We start from the raw sequence: 16,963 nt of genomic DNA on the forward strand, positions 1-16,963 counted from the left end.
CTCCAGAAACCTTTAGCTTCATCTTGGAGAAATCTCTGGAGAGCAATCCATTCTTAGGACAAAGTACGAGTCCTTATGCATTGAGGAGCAAATGATTGATTTTAAAACTCAAGGCTTATTTCTGGAACTTGGCTGTCTGTGAGTTCTGCTTCCGTGTGATATCCTGGCAGTCTCTCTCTGCTGGTGGGTGACCCTGAGACTTACTGGGTCTCCTGGGAAATTGGGGAGTTTGGGGTTCAGGCTGCACTTTACATGTGGGAGCAGGGGGCTCGAGGAGACAGCTGGAGACACAAGGAGCTTCTTTGAGCTCATGCCTCACCTCTGGGTTCCTCAGAGCCCCCCCCCACCCCCCCCCCGCCATCTCTCATGTGTGGGGAGGTGCTTTACGGGAATCAGAGACCCAGATGGCCCCCTGAGAGCCCTCCTGGATCTTGAGTCTGAGACTTGGGCCCAGCATCATCACAACCTCCCAGAGACTCTACCCTTAAATGAAAAACAGGAAGGACCTGGCCCCGTTGCAAGGTGTCACATGATTAAAGAGCCAACACAGAGCCTGACGTGTAGCAGCAGCTCAAGAAACACCTTCTGGGTCTTCCCTGGTGTCCAGTTGGTTAGGACTTCACCGTCCAGTGCAGGGGGTGCTGGTTTGATCCTTGGTCAGAGAGCTAAGCTCCCACATGCCTCAGGGCCAAAAAACCAAAACATAGAAGAAATATTGCAACAAATTTAATGAGGGAATGAGTGAGAGTCACTCAGTCGTGCCTGACTCTTTACGACCCTAATGAGGGAATGAGTGAGAGTCACTCAGTCGTGCCTGACTCTTTACGACCCCGTGGACTGCAACCTGTCAGGCTCCTCTGTCCATGGAATTCTCTCCAGGCGAGAATACTGGAGTGGGTAGCCATTCCCTTCTCCAGGGGATCTTCCTGACCCAGGGATTGAACCCAGGTCTCTTGCATTGCAGGAGGATTCTTTACCGTCTTGAGTCACCAGGGAAACCAGGAACTTCCATAAATGAAGCCAAAAGACAGGCCTTCCTGCCCACCTGGGCGCGGTGGGTTACACAGCCTTGTCTGAGGTCAGTGGAGGGACTCCAAGAGGAAGAGCAGGATTTCCCAGCCAGCGCTGTAGCTCCCAGAGTCGCCCCTGGCCTGGGAAGTGCAGCCGGGTTCCTGCACTGAGGAGTCCCTCATAAAACACAAGGCGTGACATCCACTGGTCTCCCTTAGCCTCACCTGCCGCCCTCCCCGACCTGCATCTCACACAACATCTGGAATCTATTTGCAGTTCTGGGCTGGTGAGCCGTACCTGAGGAGTTTTTGCTTTTGACTGATTTTGGTGTTGTTGGAGATTTGGTGGGGGATGTCTCAGTGTCACCATCGTCACTCTGGTTTTGATCATTGTCTGACTCTTCCCTCATGGAGACTTCTGAGCCTGGAAGGAAAGAAGGAAACAATTTGATACTTCTCAAATAATCACTGACTTTTTAAAAAAGATTTAATATTTTTGGCCTCACCATGTGGCACTCGAGGTCCTAGTTTCCCAACCAGGGATCAAAACCAGGTCCTCTGCATTGGAAGCACAGAGTCTTAATCCCTGGACCCCTAGGGAAGTCCCTAGTCATTTTTTCCAGCTAAAATCCATGCTTTATTCAGATTTCCTTAGTTTCTACCCAATGTCCCCTTTGTATTCTAGGATTCCACCTCAGAAACCAAATGACGTTTACTTGCCGTGTTTCCTGGCTAGGACTCTGCCCTTTGCTCCTGCAGGATGGCCTCTGGGGCTCTGTGGTAGGCTGTCACTTTGGTAGCTGACTTTCAGCCGTGTGCATCCCGTTTACTGCACGTGCCACAGTAAATGTCACCTGGTATGAAGGTCCTGAGGGCTTCACCCCTTCCCAGCCATGCCCTCTGTTGGAGGTTCCCCTGCCTCCCCCGCTTCTCAACTCAGAGGAGAGAAATTCCAGCCATCGTAAGTTTTTTTCCCAGGCCTGCTCCTTGAAGGCTGGGGCTTCTGTCCAGCCCAGGGTTGAGTATGTGCGCGTGTGCGCATGTGCAGGCATATGTATGCTAACCACTGCAAGGCTGGTGTCACCCAGGATGTGGGCTGACCTAACCCCAGACAGAGCCAGACAACCCTCCAAAGGGACACCGTCCTGGGATGGTCGGGTTTCTGAGAGCAGGGAGGGCCCAGCCTGGCCGCCATCACCTGTAGCTGTCGTCTCCACACCCAGCGTCGCAGGTGTGCTGCGCTTCACGCTGTTCCCTGAACACATGACACCCCTCCTCGCCCCTTAGTCTCGCCCACTCCATTCCGCTGGTCTAGAATGTTCTCCCTTCCTCTAGACACAGCTAGGTCTGACAGGCCCTCCAGGAGGCCTTCTCTGACTCTCCCCAGGGTCTCTTGAGCATCCCTCCAACACAACACGTATCAAGAGTCCTGTTTCCGTGTCTAGCCCTGCTCCTCAGCCACACTGTGAATCCTGGGGGCGGGAGCCAGGTCTGCTGCCCTCTTTTCTCGCAGGCCCTGACCGAGGCCCGGCCCAGGGCATGTCTGCTGCAGAGGTGGACAGATACAAGGATGCAGGAGGGAGCGGTTACCAGGGCGATGGGACACCTGATGATGGGGGGGACAGTCAGCCACCTTCCTTGGTGTCTCTGTCTGCCTCTCCCCAACCCAGCTTCTGCATGACCACCGTAATCTGGATGGACCCCCTCAGCCTGCCCCTCCTGCTCCGAGGGAGCCTGGCGGGGCTAGCCAGCCTCCGTGGCCGTTGAGCCTGGGGGCATCCACTCACTCTGCTTGCTGAGGGCAAAGGGCTCTTCGGACTTCTCGGTGGCAGTGTCAGCCTCATCTGGGATCTTGTTGGCAAAGCTGCTGGACACGTAGAGCTTGCTGGTGTCCAGTGTGGCTTTGCCAAAGGGCGACATGGCTGAGTACATGCTGGTGTAGCCGTTGGAGCTGCAGCTGAGCGCGGCCAGGTCAAGGGCCTTGCCACCCGTGATGATGGGGATGTTCAGGGAGAGCTTCCGCCGGCGGCTGGGCGATGACGTCTTGGTGATGGACAGGGGTGGCGGCGAGGAGAACTTGCGAGTGGCACGCGGGGACTTGGGGGGGTCCCCGTACAGGAGCTTGTTGTTCTGGCCGCTGGCAAACAAGAGCTCCAGTGACCTGCAGGGGTGGGGTGGGGTGGGGGATGAAAACAGACGGTCAGCTCAGTGGAGCCTGACTGCCTGCCCAGGCCGCAGAAGTCCTCTGTCTCTGGTGGGGCTCAACAGGGCAGTGGTGGCTCCTTCATCTTCATGATCCTTGATTCTGGGTGGGTCCTCTGAGCAGGCGGGTCTGAGAGGAGGCCATGCCAGAGGGGCCATGTGGTTCAATGGCCAGCAGCCAGGTTTCTATAGGCCCAAGTGTCCTGCTCTGGGGCTGGGGCATGGGCTTTGGTGGGGCAGAGGGTCTGCCTGAAGCTCCCTCTTCACCTCCCTCTGGTCAGCAGCAGCAGCTGACCTGACATCCTGTGGATCCCCCTGACCTGCAGGCTTCTAAGAAAGTTCCCTTTGTCCCCCGCAGGGGCCTGGTGTCACCTACACGCTCTGAACTCACCCAGGTCCACACAGTTTATGGACAAGGAAGCTGGGGCTCAGAGACAAGAAATGACTCCTCTGATGTCTCCTGACTCTAAACCCAGTGTCCTTTCCATCCACTTGGGTGCGTGCCCTCCAAAGGCGGAACCACCCCAAGTGTGCAAAAAGGGGCTACAGCCTCTCTTTACAGCAAGATGCCGTAGGTCTAAGCAGAAAAGGGATAAGATTCTGCCTTTCTCGGACTTTCCTCCCACCCTCCCCCCTTCTTTCCTTGAGTCCACCCTTTGTTTTTTTTCCTTTCTTCAGTGGGGAAGGTGGGGAGAAGGGAGGGCCCTAGGTTCAAGGAGGTGGCCAAGGGGCGAGGTTAGGGAGGATTCAACATGGTGACCCCCAAACTCTACCCCACCTCTGGAGCTCAGAGGGCAGGAGGAGAAAGCTGGGGCCGAGCAGCAGCGTCAGGCAGGCCAGCCCTCTCCCACGTCTTTGCAGAGGGCAGGCTCGTTCCTGGGACAGTGCTCATATCTGCCCCTCAGGTTCCAGCCTGAGGCTGAGCTCAGTTTCCCCCAGGGCCCAGGAGGTCTGTGGATCAGCCTGAGGTGGGGGGGTCAGGTGGGGGGTGCGGAGGAGCCTGCCCACCTGGCGGGGATGGCACTGATGGGCTTTCTGTAGATGGTGATGAGCTTGTCCAGGACCACAACGGCGGTGGTGAAGACCCGGTAAGAGTGTAGGAAGGTGTTGAGGAAGTCGATGCTCAGGAAGCGCAGGTCGGTCAGTCGCTCCAGGAGCCGCTCCACGCTGGCGTACCGGATCTGCAGCACTTTGCAGGAGTTCATGGTTTTGCTGAAGCGAATGTCCACGTCGTCGCAATACAAGGAAGCGTCGGACCTGAGGAGGGAGGAGAGAGGAGGGACTTGGGTCTGAAGGTGCCTGAGTCAATGGCTGTCTCCCCAGCCAGGCCACGCGCTCCCTGAGGGCTGGGCCACAGCCCACCCATCACTGTCTCCCCAACACACCGGTAATCAAGGATGCAGTGGCTTATGATGAGAACAAGGAAAGCTTTGGAAGACTGAAGTTGTGAAAGAATGGGCTACAACTTCTTTTTCCCAATCATGCCTGATGACCTGACATTATAAAACTCCTAGAAGCACTAGATAAAATACAACAAACTTAAAAATAATATACTGCTTGCACTTTCCTGGTGGTCCAGTGGTTAAGGATCTGCGTGCCAATGCAGGGGACACAGGTTTGATCCCTGGTCCGGGAAGGTCTTTCATGCCATGGGGCAACTGAGCCTGTGCGCCACAACTGCTGACCCCATAAGTACCTAGAGTCTGTGCTTTGCAACAAGAGAAGCCATCGCAATGAGACGCTTGCACACCCCAACTAGAGAGTAGCCCCTGCTCGCTGCAACTAGAAAAAGCCGGAGTGCAGCAGTGAAGGCCCAGTGTAGCCAAAACGAAATATAAATAAATAAATTAGTGAATAATGTGCTACCAAGTTCAAAAGCTATGAAGAAAATCTGTTCACAAAGCAGATTTGGACACGAATATTCAGAGCAACATTACTCATAATTGTGGAAAAGTGGAAACAACCCAAATGTCCATCAACTGATGAAAGGATGCACAGAATGTGGTTTGTCCATACAATGGAATATTATTCAGCCATCAAAAGGAATGAAATGCTGCTCTACACTGCAACATGGATGACTTCTGAAAACATGCCAGGTGAAAGAACCCTGTCACAAAAGTCCACATGTTGCAAGATTTCATTTCTATGAGCTGTCCAGAATGGCCAAATCTACAGACACAGAAAGTAGGTTAGTGGTTGCTAGGGGATAGAAACAGGGGGGAACTGGAATGACTACAAATACCCATGGGGTTTCTTTTGGGGATGATGGGAATATTCTGGAATTAGCGGTGACAGCAGCACGACACTGTGAATACACTGAAACCCACTGGGGTGGGGAGAACTCCTCATAAAGTCATGCAGATGCTTAGAACACCTGGTGTACACCACACCGCCTTGGCTAGCCCCCAGCTGCTGGCACGCTCGCTCCATCAGGCCTGCCGTGGAAACTGGGGATGTGGGGGTCCCTTTCACACACTGGCTCCACAATGGTCTGCAGCTCCCCAGAGTGTATACTTCAAGAGGCAAAGAGGCAGTGGGTCCCCGATGCTTGCTTTGGGCAGGACACTGTCCCCGGGGTGGGTCAGCTGGCTCCTGGTGTCTGTAAGGCAGACAGAGCAGGTTGGGGATTCAGAGATTCAGATGGAGGTGAGAGGGCCAGCAGGCCACCCGTGGTGGGGCAAGCCATGTGGGGTCAGGTGAGCAGACACTGGAGGAGAAGCAGGCCTGGTGCAGGTTAGGGCTGCACTGCCCAGCGGGGCTCAGGAAGCTGAGTTCAGCAGGAGGACACCCCCTCGTCCCTCCTCCCTGGGGTGCTCAAACCAAAGAAAAATAGCTATTTAAAAAATAGGGAACTTGATGCATGGCAGAAGCCAACATAATATTGTGAAGCAATTTTCCTTCAATTAAAAAATAAAGAAGTTTGGGGAAAAAATTAAAACAAGAAAAAAATAAGGACTTCCTTGGTGGTCCTGTGGCTAAGACTATTCACTTCCAATGCAGGGGGCCTGGGTTCAATCCCTAGTCAGGGAACTAGATTCCACATGCCACAACTAAGACCCGGTGCAGCCAAATAAAAAAAAAATAATTAAAGAAAAAAGCCATTTCATAAAAAAACAAAAAAAGAATGCATAAAGTGTCATTCCTGATATTCTATTTTAAACAGCCTAATTGAATGTTAGAGTTGAACTATAAAGAAGGCTGAGCGCCAAAGAATTGATGTTTTTGAATTGTGGTGCTAGAGAAGACTCTTGAGAGTCCCTTGGACTGCAAGGAGATCAACCTTACATATTCATTGGAAGGACTGATGCTGAAGCTGCAATACTTTGGCAAGGTGATGTGAAGAACCGACTCATTAGAAAAGACCCTGATGCTGGGAAGGATTGGAGGCAGGAGGAGAAGAGGGTGACAGAGGATCAGATAGTTGGATGGCATTACCGACACGAGTTTGAGCAAACCTGGGGAGATGGTGAAGGACAGGGAAGCTTGCTGTGCCGCAGTCCATAAAGGTTGCAAAGAGTTGGAAGACTGAACAACAATACAAAAATACACATTTTCAAGACAAAAACAACTACAAAAACTAGACCAAAGCCATCAACCAAACAGACGTAAACTCAGAACAAACACACGCCTAGAGCACCCCAGAGGTGCCACTCAGCATCTCCCGAGCCCCCTGAGGTCACCGTGTGACCTTCGGTCTCTGGAGCTCGGCCCAGATCACGTGGGGCTCGGGCACTTACTTGATCATCTGTGGCACCGTGACCTTGGAGTTCTCCTCAAAGGCGTTCATCATCAGCCCGTTGCACCGGATGTTATCCACACACTGGAGTCAGAGAGAGGGCTCTCAGTCAGAGCCTCAGTCTCCATGCTGAGACCCAGGCCTGGCAGGGGCTCTGCTCAGTGAGGGTTCATATGCCCCCACCTGACACAGGGTCGAAGGGCACCATCCAGGCAAGGGCAGGGTCAACACAGAGCATCCTGTGGATTCTGGCCAGAAGTCAAGTCCCCAGCTCAGTAACTTTTGGGGACTTTACTTGAGCTACTTGGGCCTCAGTCTCCCTATCTACAAAATGGGGATAATGATTCCTACACCCACTCCCCTGGGGTGTTTGTGAAAGTGAAAGTGTCTCAGTCTGGCCATTCTCGGGGTGACCTCTGAGGTCCAACGTCAAGGATAGGATCAGATCACAGTGATCTGGGTTCTCTCTCCCTGAAGGCCAGCTCCGTGGGGCCTCCAGCCTCCTCTGTCCTCTGCCCACTGCAGGGCTCTTGTGTAGGTTCCAGGCCTTGTACCAGAGACGTGAATGTAGTAAATGCAGGGAACCAACAGGGAGCCCAGGAACGTGGGGTTCTCAAACCTGCCCTATGGATGTTCTGGATGCAACGGGCTCCCACACTGACAGGAGGCCTAGAGGCCTAGGGGGAGTAGACAGCTAGCAGGGCTCAGCCTTGGATGGGGCTGTCCCTGTTGATACCTGCATCTTTCCCATTAGGACCCTGCAGCTGCCCCTTCCTCCAAACAGCGCAGGCACGAAGGAAGGGACCACCTGCCCTCAGGCAGAGGTGATACCGCTCACCTGGCTGATGTCACTAGTCCACGCCGCCTTCTCCTGTCTGGACGAGGCCACGAGGATGACCGTGAAGGGTGGTGAATCCTTTGGCTCCACCCCGATCTTGAAATCCAAGTGGTCTACATCTTGGCTGGACCCTTTGGCTTCCAGTTGCAAAACACAGAGTTAGCAGGATGAGTGCGGGCCTTTTTTGAGTTGGAAAACAACTGCATGATGCCTGCCTCACCTGGTGGTGAAGGCATGGCATCGCTAGGGCATCGGGCTCTTGCTAGCTTCAGAACTATATTTTTGTCTTTTCTGGATTCATGCCTTGGTATCTTTTTATTTTTTCCCAAACTTCAAGCTTTTTATTTTGTATTGGAGTATAGCCGATGAACAACAGGTGACTAGCAAAGGGACTCAGCCATCCATATACATATATCCATTTTCCCCCAAACTCCCCTCCCATCCAGGCTGCCACATAACATTGAGCAGAGTTCCCTGTGCTATACAGGAAGTCCTTGTTGGTTATTCATTTAAATATAACAGTGTGTACATGACCTTCCCAAAGTCCCTAACAATCCTGTTCCTCCCAGAGACCGTAAGTTCATATTCTAAGTCAGAACTCTTTTTTTCTTTTTTAAGGTGAGGAATCCCCATTTCAAAGATGGTAGGACTGAGACCTAGAGTACAGAGTAGCTTCCAGCCACACAGGGACAGCTCTGATTCCGTGTCGGAATAGCTTTTAGGATTCCCCAGTTGACTCTGCTCTCCTAACCCCAGTGAGGGGCTGAGGTCCCCAGGGAGGACTTTCGTAAGACAACCCCACCCCACTTCTGGGCAGGGGTTAAGCCAAGGCCTTCTGCTCTGCATCCTGGGCTGCCCTTGTGGCTCAGCTGGAAAAGAATCTGTCTGCAAAGCGGGAGACCTGGGTTCCATCCCTGGGTTAGGAAGATCCCCTGGAGAAGGGAAAGGCTACCCACTCCAGTATTCTGGCCTGGAGAATTCCATGAACTGTATAGTCCATGGGGTCGCAAAGAGTCGGACACGACTGAGTGACTTTCACTTCACTTCACTTCCTGCTCTGCCAAGGTGATCCAGGGGCCAGGTGCAGAACCTTAGATCTTGAGCTGTTAGGGACTGGGCTGGACATTTATCTCAGCTGACAGGTTCGCAAAGCCAAAGTAAATCCTGGGTATTTTTATTTCTGCTCTTAATCTGTAGGGCTCCTTGAACTCTCTTTATTTGGAAAGACTAAGATCACAGTTCAGGGACTCCTTCCAATGCCTCTGCATTCACTGGCCTGAGTGTTACGGAGGGCCTGCTACAGCTCTGGGCTCTACTTGCCACTCCATGTGGTGACCCGGGGATGTGATGGGTTCAGCTGCTCGGAAGTGGGGTGTCTGCATGTCAAGTTCTTGGGGCTGTGTCTCTACCTTTCCTGGACTTGGAGGGAAAAGGGCTTGGGGACTGATGTTTCTACTCGGGTCTGGACTGGCTGTGGCCAAGACTGAAGACGATCATGCTGGTAAGAGCCTCGGGTGAACTGCTATAGGTTTATTCTTGCCTTGCGGGGGCTGCTTGGCTCTGCCCTGGGTGGAGGGTCATGAAGGGTGCAGAGATCAGCTCCCTGGGGCTGACCACGGCATGCGTGTGTGTATGTGTGTGTGGATGAGGCTCCCAGCTCCCAGCAAACCCTGAGCCTAAGACCAAGCCAGGACTAGAATCTGAGGTCCTCAGACACAGCCCCGCCCATGGAGCCCTGATCTGGAGAAGGGCAGAGATGGCCCATCCAGCTGGTGTACCCCCAGGGCAGGGATCCGGAGCCTCGCTGGGGAGTCATGAAGCAGGGAGACGAGGAGCAACTTGGGTCCAATCGAGAGAGAGCAGTGACCCCACCCCTTAACCCTTTATAACAGGCCCACCCCCCAATTCTGATTCCCCGGGAGACAGAAATCCACAGACAGCCCCATGCCAAGGCTTTCCAGGCACTTGGGGCCCCCCTACCTGGCCCTTCTGGTGTGCTGAGGTCCCTCTCACATGCTCCCTTCTCCCTGAGTCTTGTTTCCCATCCTGGGTCCTGGTCCCTCCAGCCTCACTGCAGGGGATGGTTCCCTACGCTCCCTCTGGTGGAAGCACGTGTGTCCCTGAACACCCCATCTGTTTGCACTGGAGGACAGGGCTGGGCCTGGCACCTCCCTGGCATCTTCTGGCTGTCCAATGAGCAACGGTGCATGCACCATATGGATGCATTAATGAGGGGTGCTCTCTGACATGTGGGACCCCCAAACCCAAGGGCACCAAGTCCAGGGGCCCAAGGAGCTTGGAAGGAACCAGGAAGGGGGTGGAGGTGGTCACCCACTGGGCCAGGGAGCTCCTTCTCTAAAGACCTAGACTAGCCTCTCCAGATCCAGGACAATGACCCCTGAACTTCAGCACCCTCCTCTCCTCCCACAGCCTGGGCTCTACCTCTCGGGGTGAGAGTGTGTGATCTGTGTGTGGACACACTGGCCTGCAGGCAGCCTCACACTCACCTTCTTCCTCCGTGCTCTCCGGCTCCTCCAGCAAGGTGCAGTCAATGAGGGATATGACTCCATTCTGAAAAGAGCGGGGCCACCTTGAATTGGCGGGGGAGATGCTCTAGGTTCAGAGTTCCAGAATGTCAGTGTGAGGAGGGACTCTAAAAGCGACAGACATGCGACACGTGTATGTGCACATCATAGCCAAGTGGGTATTCTGGTTTTAAAGTTGAAGAATTTTATCTTCATGTAAGGAGCCCAGGGACTTCTCTGGTGGTCCAGTGGTTAAGACTTCACCTTCCAATGCAGCGGGTATGGGTTAATCCCTGGTCGGAGAGCTAAGATCCCACATGTCTCTTGGCCAAAAAACCAAAACACAGGTGGCGCTAATGGTAAAGAACCCGCCTGCCAATGCAGGAGTCGTAAGAGACACAGGTTCAAACCCTGGGTTGGGAAGATCCCTTGGAGAAGGAAATGGCAACCCACTCCAGTGGTCTTGCCTGGAGAATCCCCACGAAAAGAGGAACGTGGCAGGCTACAGTTCATGGGGTCATAAACAGTTGGACATAACTGAAGTGACTTAGTACATGACAGAAGCAATACTGTAACAAATTCAGTAAAGATTTTAAAAATGGTCCACATAAAAAAAAATCTTAAAAGAAAATTAAATGTTAAAAAGAAGCCCAATGAAGTAGCTCAATTGGGATTGGCTCAGAGATGCCTTCCTTGAAGAAGGGTAAAGGTTGGGCTGGGGATGGAGAGCTTGCATGTTCGCTTCTTGTCTCACAGCAGCTCCGAGGCACGACCTGGTAGTCCCAAGTCTGCAGAAGTTTGAAATCCCTCATCCTAGGCTAATAAACGTCCATCTAGTCAAAACTATGGTTTTTCCAATAGTCATGCAGGGATGTGAGAGTTGGACATGAAGAAGGCTGAGCGCCAAAGAACTGATGCTTTCAAACTGTGGTGCTGGAGAAGACTCTTGAAAGTCCCTTGGACAGCAAGGAGATCAAACAAGTTAATCCTAAAGGAAATCAACTCTGACTATTCATTGGAAGGACAGATGCTGAAGCTGAAGTTCCAATATTTTGGCCACCTGATGCGAAGAGCCAACTCATCGGAAAAGACCACGATGTTGGGAAGGACTGAGGGCAGGAGGAGAAGGGGGCAACAGAGGCTGAGATGGTTGGATGGCATCACCAACCCAATGGACAGGAGTTTGAGCAAACTCCAGGAGATAGTGAAAGACAGGGAAGCCTGGTATGCTGCAGTCCATGGGGTTACAAAGAATTAGACATGACTTAGTGACTGAGTATGCATGCAAACTGGGGCCTAGTAAGGTCACCCACGGGTAAGGAGCAGGCCTAGAATTTGAGTAGTGCTCAGATTCCACCTTTACCAGTATGCTAAGAGACTTTTAAAACTCAAACAAATAAATAAACAACCCCTCAAACCAAAATAAGATAAAATGAACAAACACAAAGGCATGTGCTTTCATACTGAAAAGCTGCCTTCAAGTCTCTGGTCCAAACCACCCCTACTGACTCCCACCTGCTGGAGGAACCATTCCTCCAGTCTGGACAGAGATCTTCCTAAAAGAAATTCCAGAGCTAATAAATAATGAATGCTTTCCTCGACACACAATTTGGTTGAAACTGGAGTATTCCATGTTTGTAAATTAATTTCCCCCCATGCAGCCGACCAACTAATTTGTCGACATGTTAACATAAGCAGTAGGTTCCCTGAAGCCATTGCTTGATCTATTAGCGCTGCAGGAGGCTACGGGCCAGGCATCCAGGGTCTGGAAGAATGGTTTCCCTGATGTTCTACTTTAATTAAGGGCTCCTTCTGGCCCTCTCCAGGCCACAGCGTGTTCAGACTTGAAATCTGCTGAAGCGAGCCTTCATGGGGATGAACACAGTTTGGGGAGGCCGTCGCTACAGAGGCAGGGGCATCACAGCTCCCAGAGCAGGTCTGTGGGCACCTCCCTGCATCTGTGCATGCCTCTGGTGAGGACAGCCACCCTTATTTCAAAGCAGATGAGGAAGTGAGGTATGGACCGGCACGGGAAGTGTCTGGGCTCACACAGTGTAAGAGACAGAAGTGGGATCAAATTCTGAGCTCTCAGCAGTGGGATAGCCATGTGCTGTGTTGGGGAGTGGTAGCTTCTGCCTGGGGTGCTGGTGGGGGGCGGTGAGTGCCCAGAGGCGTTAGGAACGGCTGTCTGAACTCCTTTTTGGTTGGAAATGAGAAAAAGGCTCTGGGTGCTGCTCTGCCTCAGCCAGATGTGACCATCCTCCACTGGCCCCTCACATACACACATGGGACTTTTAAGGGCTTATCTGGGGACTTTCCTGGTAGTCCAGTGGTAAAGAATCCTGCCTGCCAATGCAGGAGACACGGGTTCAATCCCCGGTCCAGGAAGATCGTATGTGCTTTGGAGCAATAAAGCCCGTGCACCAAAGCTACTAAGCCTGTGCTCTAGACCCCAGAAGTCACAACTGCTGAGCCCGTATGCTGCAGTTACTGAAGCCTGTGGGCCCTGGAGTTTGTGCTCTGCAGCAGGAGAAACCCAGGCACTGCAACCAGAGAGCAGCCCCGACTTACCAAAACTAGAGAAAAGCCCATTCTCAACAACGAAGACCCAGCACAGTCAAAAATACATAAATTAAAAATAAAGAAATAAAAATTTAAGAAAGAGCTTCTCTGAACCCCCTGGCTCCGCTGTCCCAGCTCCCAGCTGTGGGGGCGCCTTTGGGCATCTTCGAACTCACTTTCCCGTTTCCCATGACTTCTCCAGTAGAAAACCCATGAATGGTTTGCTCATTCCAAGCTTCCAGTTGGACCAGTCAGCGTGTGTGTGTGTACACTTGAGCGTCTCTGACACCCCTGCCCACTGTCTGGGCCCTGGTCGGGGTCGGTCAGGGCCCCCCGGTCAGTGCAGTGTCTGATCTCCAGCCCCGGCAGCGCCCCAGCGCTGGGCATCCCTACCTTGGTCAGGTGAAGCTTTCCGCCAGAGCCTCTGGTGCAGATGATCAGGTGCTTAGAAAACAGGAAGCACTGCCTCTCGCCCTCCTTCTTCAGGGACAGGGACCCCAGGCGCCCCCTGGTGATCTTGCCCTTCTCAGACATGGGCACCTGGATGAGGGACCCTGTGGACGGAGGAGAGACCCAGAGTCCAGCTCCCAGGACGAACTGTGCCTCTGAGCCAGCTTTGAAGCTGCACATGGGTGGCGATGCCAGTGGCCATGGCAGTGGGACAAGGTGACCCTGGCTCCGGGTAGCAGACAGTTGACTCAGACACCCCCCCAGCCCCTCCTCGGGGCCACATGGTGGGGTTCGGGGGGGCAGGGGATGACGAAAGAAGCTCCATGCCAGAACTTTGACCCACCCAGCCAGGGCCAGGGCCTTAGAAAGAAAAGGATCCCTGAAGGACATGGCCCCTAGGATGAGAATGCAGCGCTAGGCTGGGGCCTGGGGGTGGCAGGAGACTGAGGAAGTGGGGAGCTGGCTGTGGCCTAGAGAGACTGATAAGACTAAGTCCCTGCTGCCGCATGCAGCCACTGCAGACGTGACCAACTGATCACAGCGTCTTCTGCTGCAGAGTCCCGTCCCACCTCCTCCGGAAGCCCTCCCGGACTCTCCCTAGTCCCGCTCTGGGCCACCATTCTGCCTCCTGCCCACATTCATCACTGCAAGGACCCCCTTCCCTGTATCCTCAGCCCCTTTCCTTTGCACATTCAGCTCTGGAGGGAGGGGCAGGTTCTACTCTCTGGGCATCCCTGGAGACCTGAGTTGGACTGGCATGAATAGGGCCGGCATCCATGGGGGTGGTGAGACAGAATAAATGAGAAAGGGCTTGCTAGGCTCCCCGTCTGGTCTCCAGGTCCAGCTCAGCCCCTCAATTTGGGCACAGCACAGCTCAGGGGAGTGGGTCACAGGCTAGGCTGGCTCTGGGCTCAGCAGGTCCCAGGGTGGACCCAGGGGCTCAGAACAAACTCCCAGTAGAGGGGGTTCAGGCCAAGGGCAGAGGGGACCAGTGACAGCTGCTCAGGCCAGCCTTTCATGTAGTCAGAGACCTCCAGGACTAGAAGGAAGGAAGGAAGGAAGGAAGGAAGGCTGAGGTTCATCCTGAGGCATCACCTCTGGGCATGAGAGCAGACACTGAATTTCCCACACGCTGTCGAATCTGAACCAGCTGACCTTAAAGGCATTGTGGCTCTAACATCCCCAAGTTGGAAGTCAGTCCCTTGGGCCCCAGAGAGCTTCACCCCTCCTTCTCACTAGGGCTGAGCCTCTCAACAGTGTTCCCAAGGTCAGCTGAAGCCCAAGAGTGAGGGGACCACGCCCAGAACCACTGTGATCACGGCCTCCCCAAGAGGCCGAGGAGGCCAAGCACAGGACAGAGGGACTGACCCTCGCCGATGCCACCTCGACACTGCAACTGCTTGTGACTCACGGGGCCAGTCAGAGCCTGGCCTCATCCTCCAGCCGGTATTCTCTCCCTCAAAGGACATGTCGGTGTTTACGATGGTATACAGTAGACAAACCAAGGCCATCTGGGAAAAACTGTGTTTACACCTGGAGACAAGGAAACTGTGAAAACTGACAATATCAGCATCTATATGTATAGACACCGCCGTCTACATATAGCTGTCGCATTTCCCCCGGCAGGCCCGGAAAATGCCGCAGTCGTGCCGGCAGGCTTTAGCACGTGGCAGCCGAGCCAACTGGTGGTGTCCCGAAGTGTGGCCTGACTCCCGCTGCCGGGGCCTACCTGGCTGGGAATGGGTGGGGGACGCAGGGTGCAGAGGCCATACCTTGTCTCACAAAGGTCTGGCTGGTATCCAGAAGGATCTCGCAGCCTTCAATGATCATGCGTTCAATGGCCAGGTTTTTCCGGATGTTCTCGGTCTCACTGACTTCATCGTGCATTATCCTGTGAGGATGAACAGTCAGAGACCAGCGGCCCCCACCTCCCAGGGAGGATGCAATGCTGGGTCTCTGGCTGGACCTGGGAAGAGATTCTTGGGTAGAATTTGTGGTCACCAAAGGTGAGAGAGCCTACACACACGGAGAGCCCGCTGTGTGTGTGCACTTTACAGGGGCGGGCTCCTCTAACTCTCCGACAGCTCTGGGAGGCTGAGAAGATGGTCTGACCCACATGGAGAAGAGTCAGCAGAGCTCCTGCCTCGGGGAAATGTGCTTGTTTCTCCCCTCTGCACGTTCTTTTAAAAAGATTAATTAAAATTTGAAGTTGGAGTACGGTCGCTTTAGCGATATAATAATCTGAATCAGCTATTTGTCGTTGTTGTTCAGTCGCTCAGTTGTATGCGACTCTTTGAGATTCCATGGACTGCAGAACACCAGGCTTCCCTGTCCTCCTCTATCTCCCAGAGTTTGCTCAAACTCATGTTCGTTGAGTCGATGATGCCATCCAACTGTCTCATCCTCTGTTGCCCCCTTCTTATCCTGCCCTCAATCTTTTCAGCATCAGGGTCTTTTCCAATGAGTCATGCCAAATAGAAGGGCGAAAATGTGGAAACAGTGACAGACTATTTTCTTAGGCTCCAAAATCACTGCAGACAGTGACTGCAGCCATGAAATGAAAAGACACTTGCTCCTTGTAAGGAAAGCTACGGCCAACCTAAACAGCATATGAAAAAGCAAAGACATCACTTTGCTGACAAAGGTCTGTATAGTCAAAGCTATGGTTTTTCCAGTAGTAATATTTGGATGAATCAGCTATACACATACATATATGTCCCTTCCCTCTAGATCCTCTCTCCCACTGCCCCAGCCCACACTCTAGATTATCACAGAGCGCTGAGCTAAGCTCCCTGTGCTATTCAGCAGCTTCCCACTAGCTATCTGATGTGCTAGTGTGTATATGCCAATGCTACTATCTCAATTTGTCACACCTCCTTCTCCCCTCTTGCACACTCTTTATATGGTGGTTTCCTTAATGTTTGGGTTCCAGAATGACTTATTTTTGGAGCACCTGGCAATCCAGTTGGCTCAAGGAAAGACTGACTGCAGTTTATTTCTATAGGCTCCAGCACGACTAGGAGGTTTAAGCAAGACAGTTTGCCCCTTCATCCAAGAACACTTGCAACTTTCTGTTCTGGTTCTGACAGCTGCAACACTGCTCCTCTCCACGAGGTGGTAATACTTAACTGCTTTTTAAAAACAGCATTGGTGGGAAAAGGTAGGAGTGAGTTAACAACTTTGCTAAGACCCTCCATGTGTTTCCAGGAGTCTTAGGAAAGTAGTGAATATATATATATATATATATATTTTGAAGGAGGTCTGGAAAAAGTACCTCACCTACTCTAAGGAAAGCACAAAGCCTCCTCTTTGTTTGTTGATGCCTGAAATTCCACAAGTAAAACTACTCAGAGAGCTGATGAGTATTCAGTGGTTAACAGAGTTCTCTCGTAGACATGATCCAATTCAAACCCCATAACAATGAGAGATGACATGGGTGGAGCTGGAGCTGTGAACAGGGAATCAGTGTGATTGATACTGAACGCATTACTCAACTCCTGGAATACTTAGCTTCCCATTTGTAACTGTTGGGGTGAGGACGGAAAATAATGCACTGCATGGGCTGACCTTATGCAATGACAGGTGCTTGAATAAAAGGTGGTGACCATTGCCCTTATCAGGGCTGCAAAAATGTTATTGT

The 16,963-nt window shown here is 52.7% G+C and overlaps 1 protein-coding gene across 1 annotated transcript in view; it reads right to left on the minus strand.

Annotated features, from left to right (window-relative positions):
• RASGRF1 (Ras protein specific guanine nucleotide releasing factor 1) overlaps positions 1 to 16,963 on the minus strand; it is a 101,287-nt gene that overhangs the window by 30,911 nt on the left and 53,413 nt on the right. The window contains exons 9-16 of the mRNA XM_068991320.1: positions 15,096 to 15,214; positions 13,267 to 13,427; positions 10,294 to 10,357; positions 7,787 to 7,923; positions 6,950 to 7,032; positions 4,221 to 4,469; positions 2,798 to 3,171; positions 1,309 to 1,434 (exon numbers count right to left, since the gene is read on the minus strand). Of these exons, the coding sequence (XP_068847421.1) occupies positions 1,309 to 1,434; positions 2,798 to 3,171; positions 4,221 to 4,469; positions 6,950 to 7,032; positions 7,787 to 7,923; positions 10,294 to 10,357; positions 13,267 to 13,427; positions 15,096 to 15,214 (1,313 nt within the window). The remainder of the gene's footprint in view (positions 1 to 1,308; positions 1,435 to 2,797; positions 3,172 to 4,220; positions 4,470 to 6,949; positions 7,033 to 7,786; positions 7,924 to 10,293; positions 10,358 to 13,266; positions 13,428 to 15,095; positions 15,215 to 16,963) is intronic.

Source organism: Capricornis sumatraensis, chromosome 19 (genome assembly GCF_032405125.1).
Source record: "Capricornis sumatraensis isolate serow.1 chromosome 19, serow.2, whole genome shotgun sequence".
NCBI classification, from domain to species: Eukaryota; Metazoa; Chordata; class Mammalia; order Artiodactyla; family Bovidae; genus Capricornis; species Capricornis sumatraensis.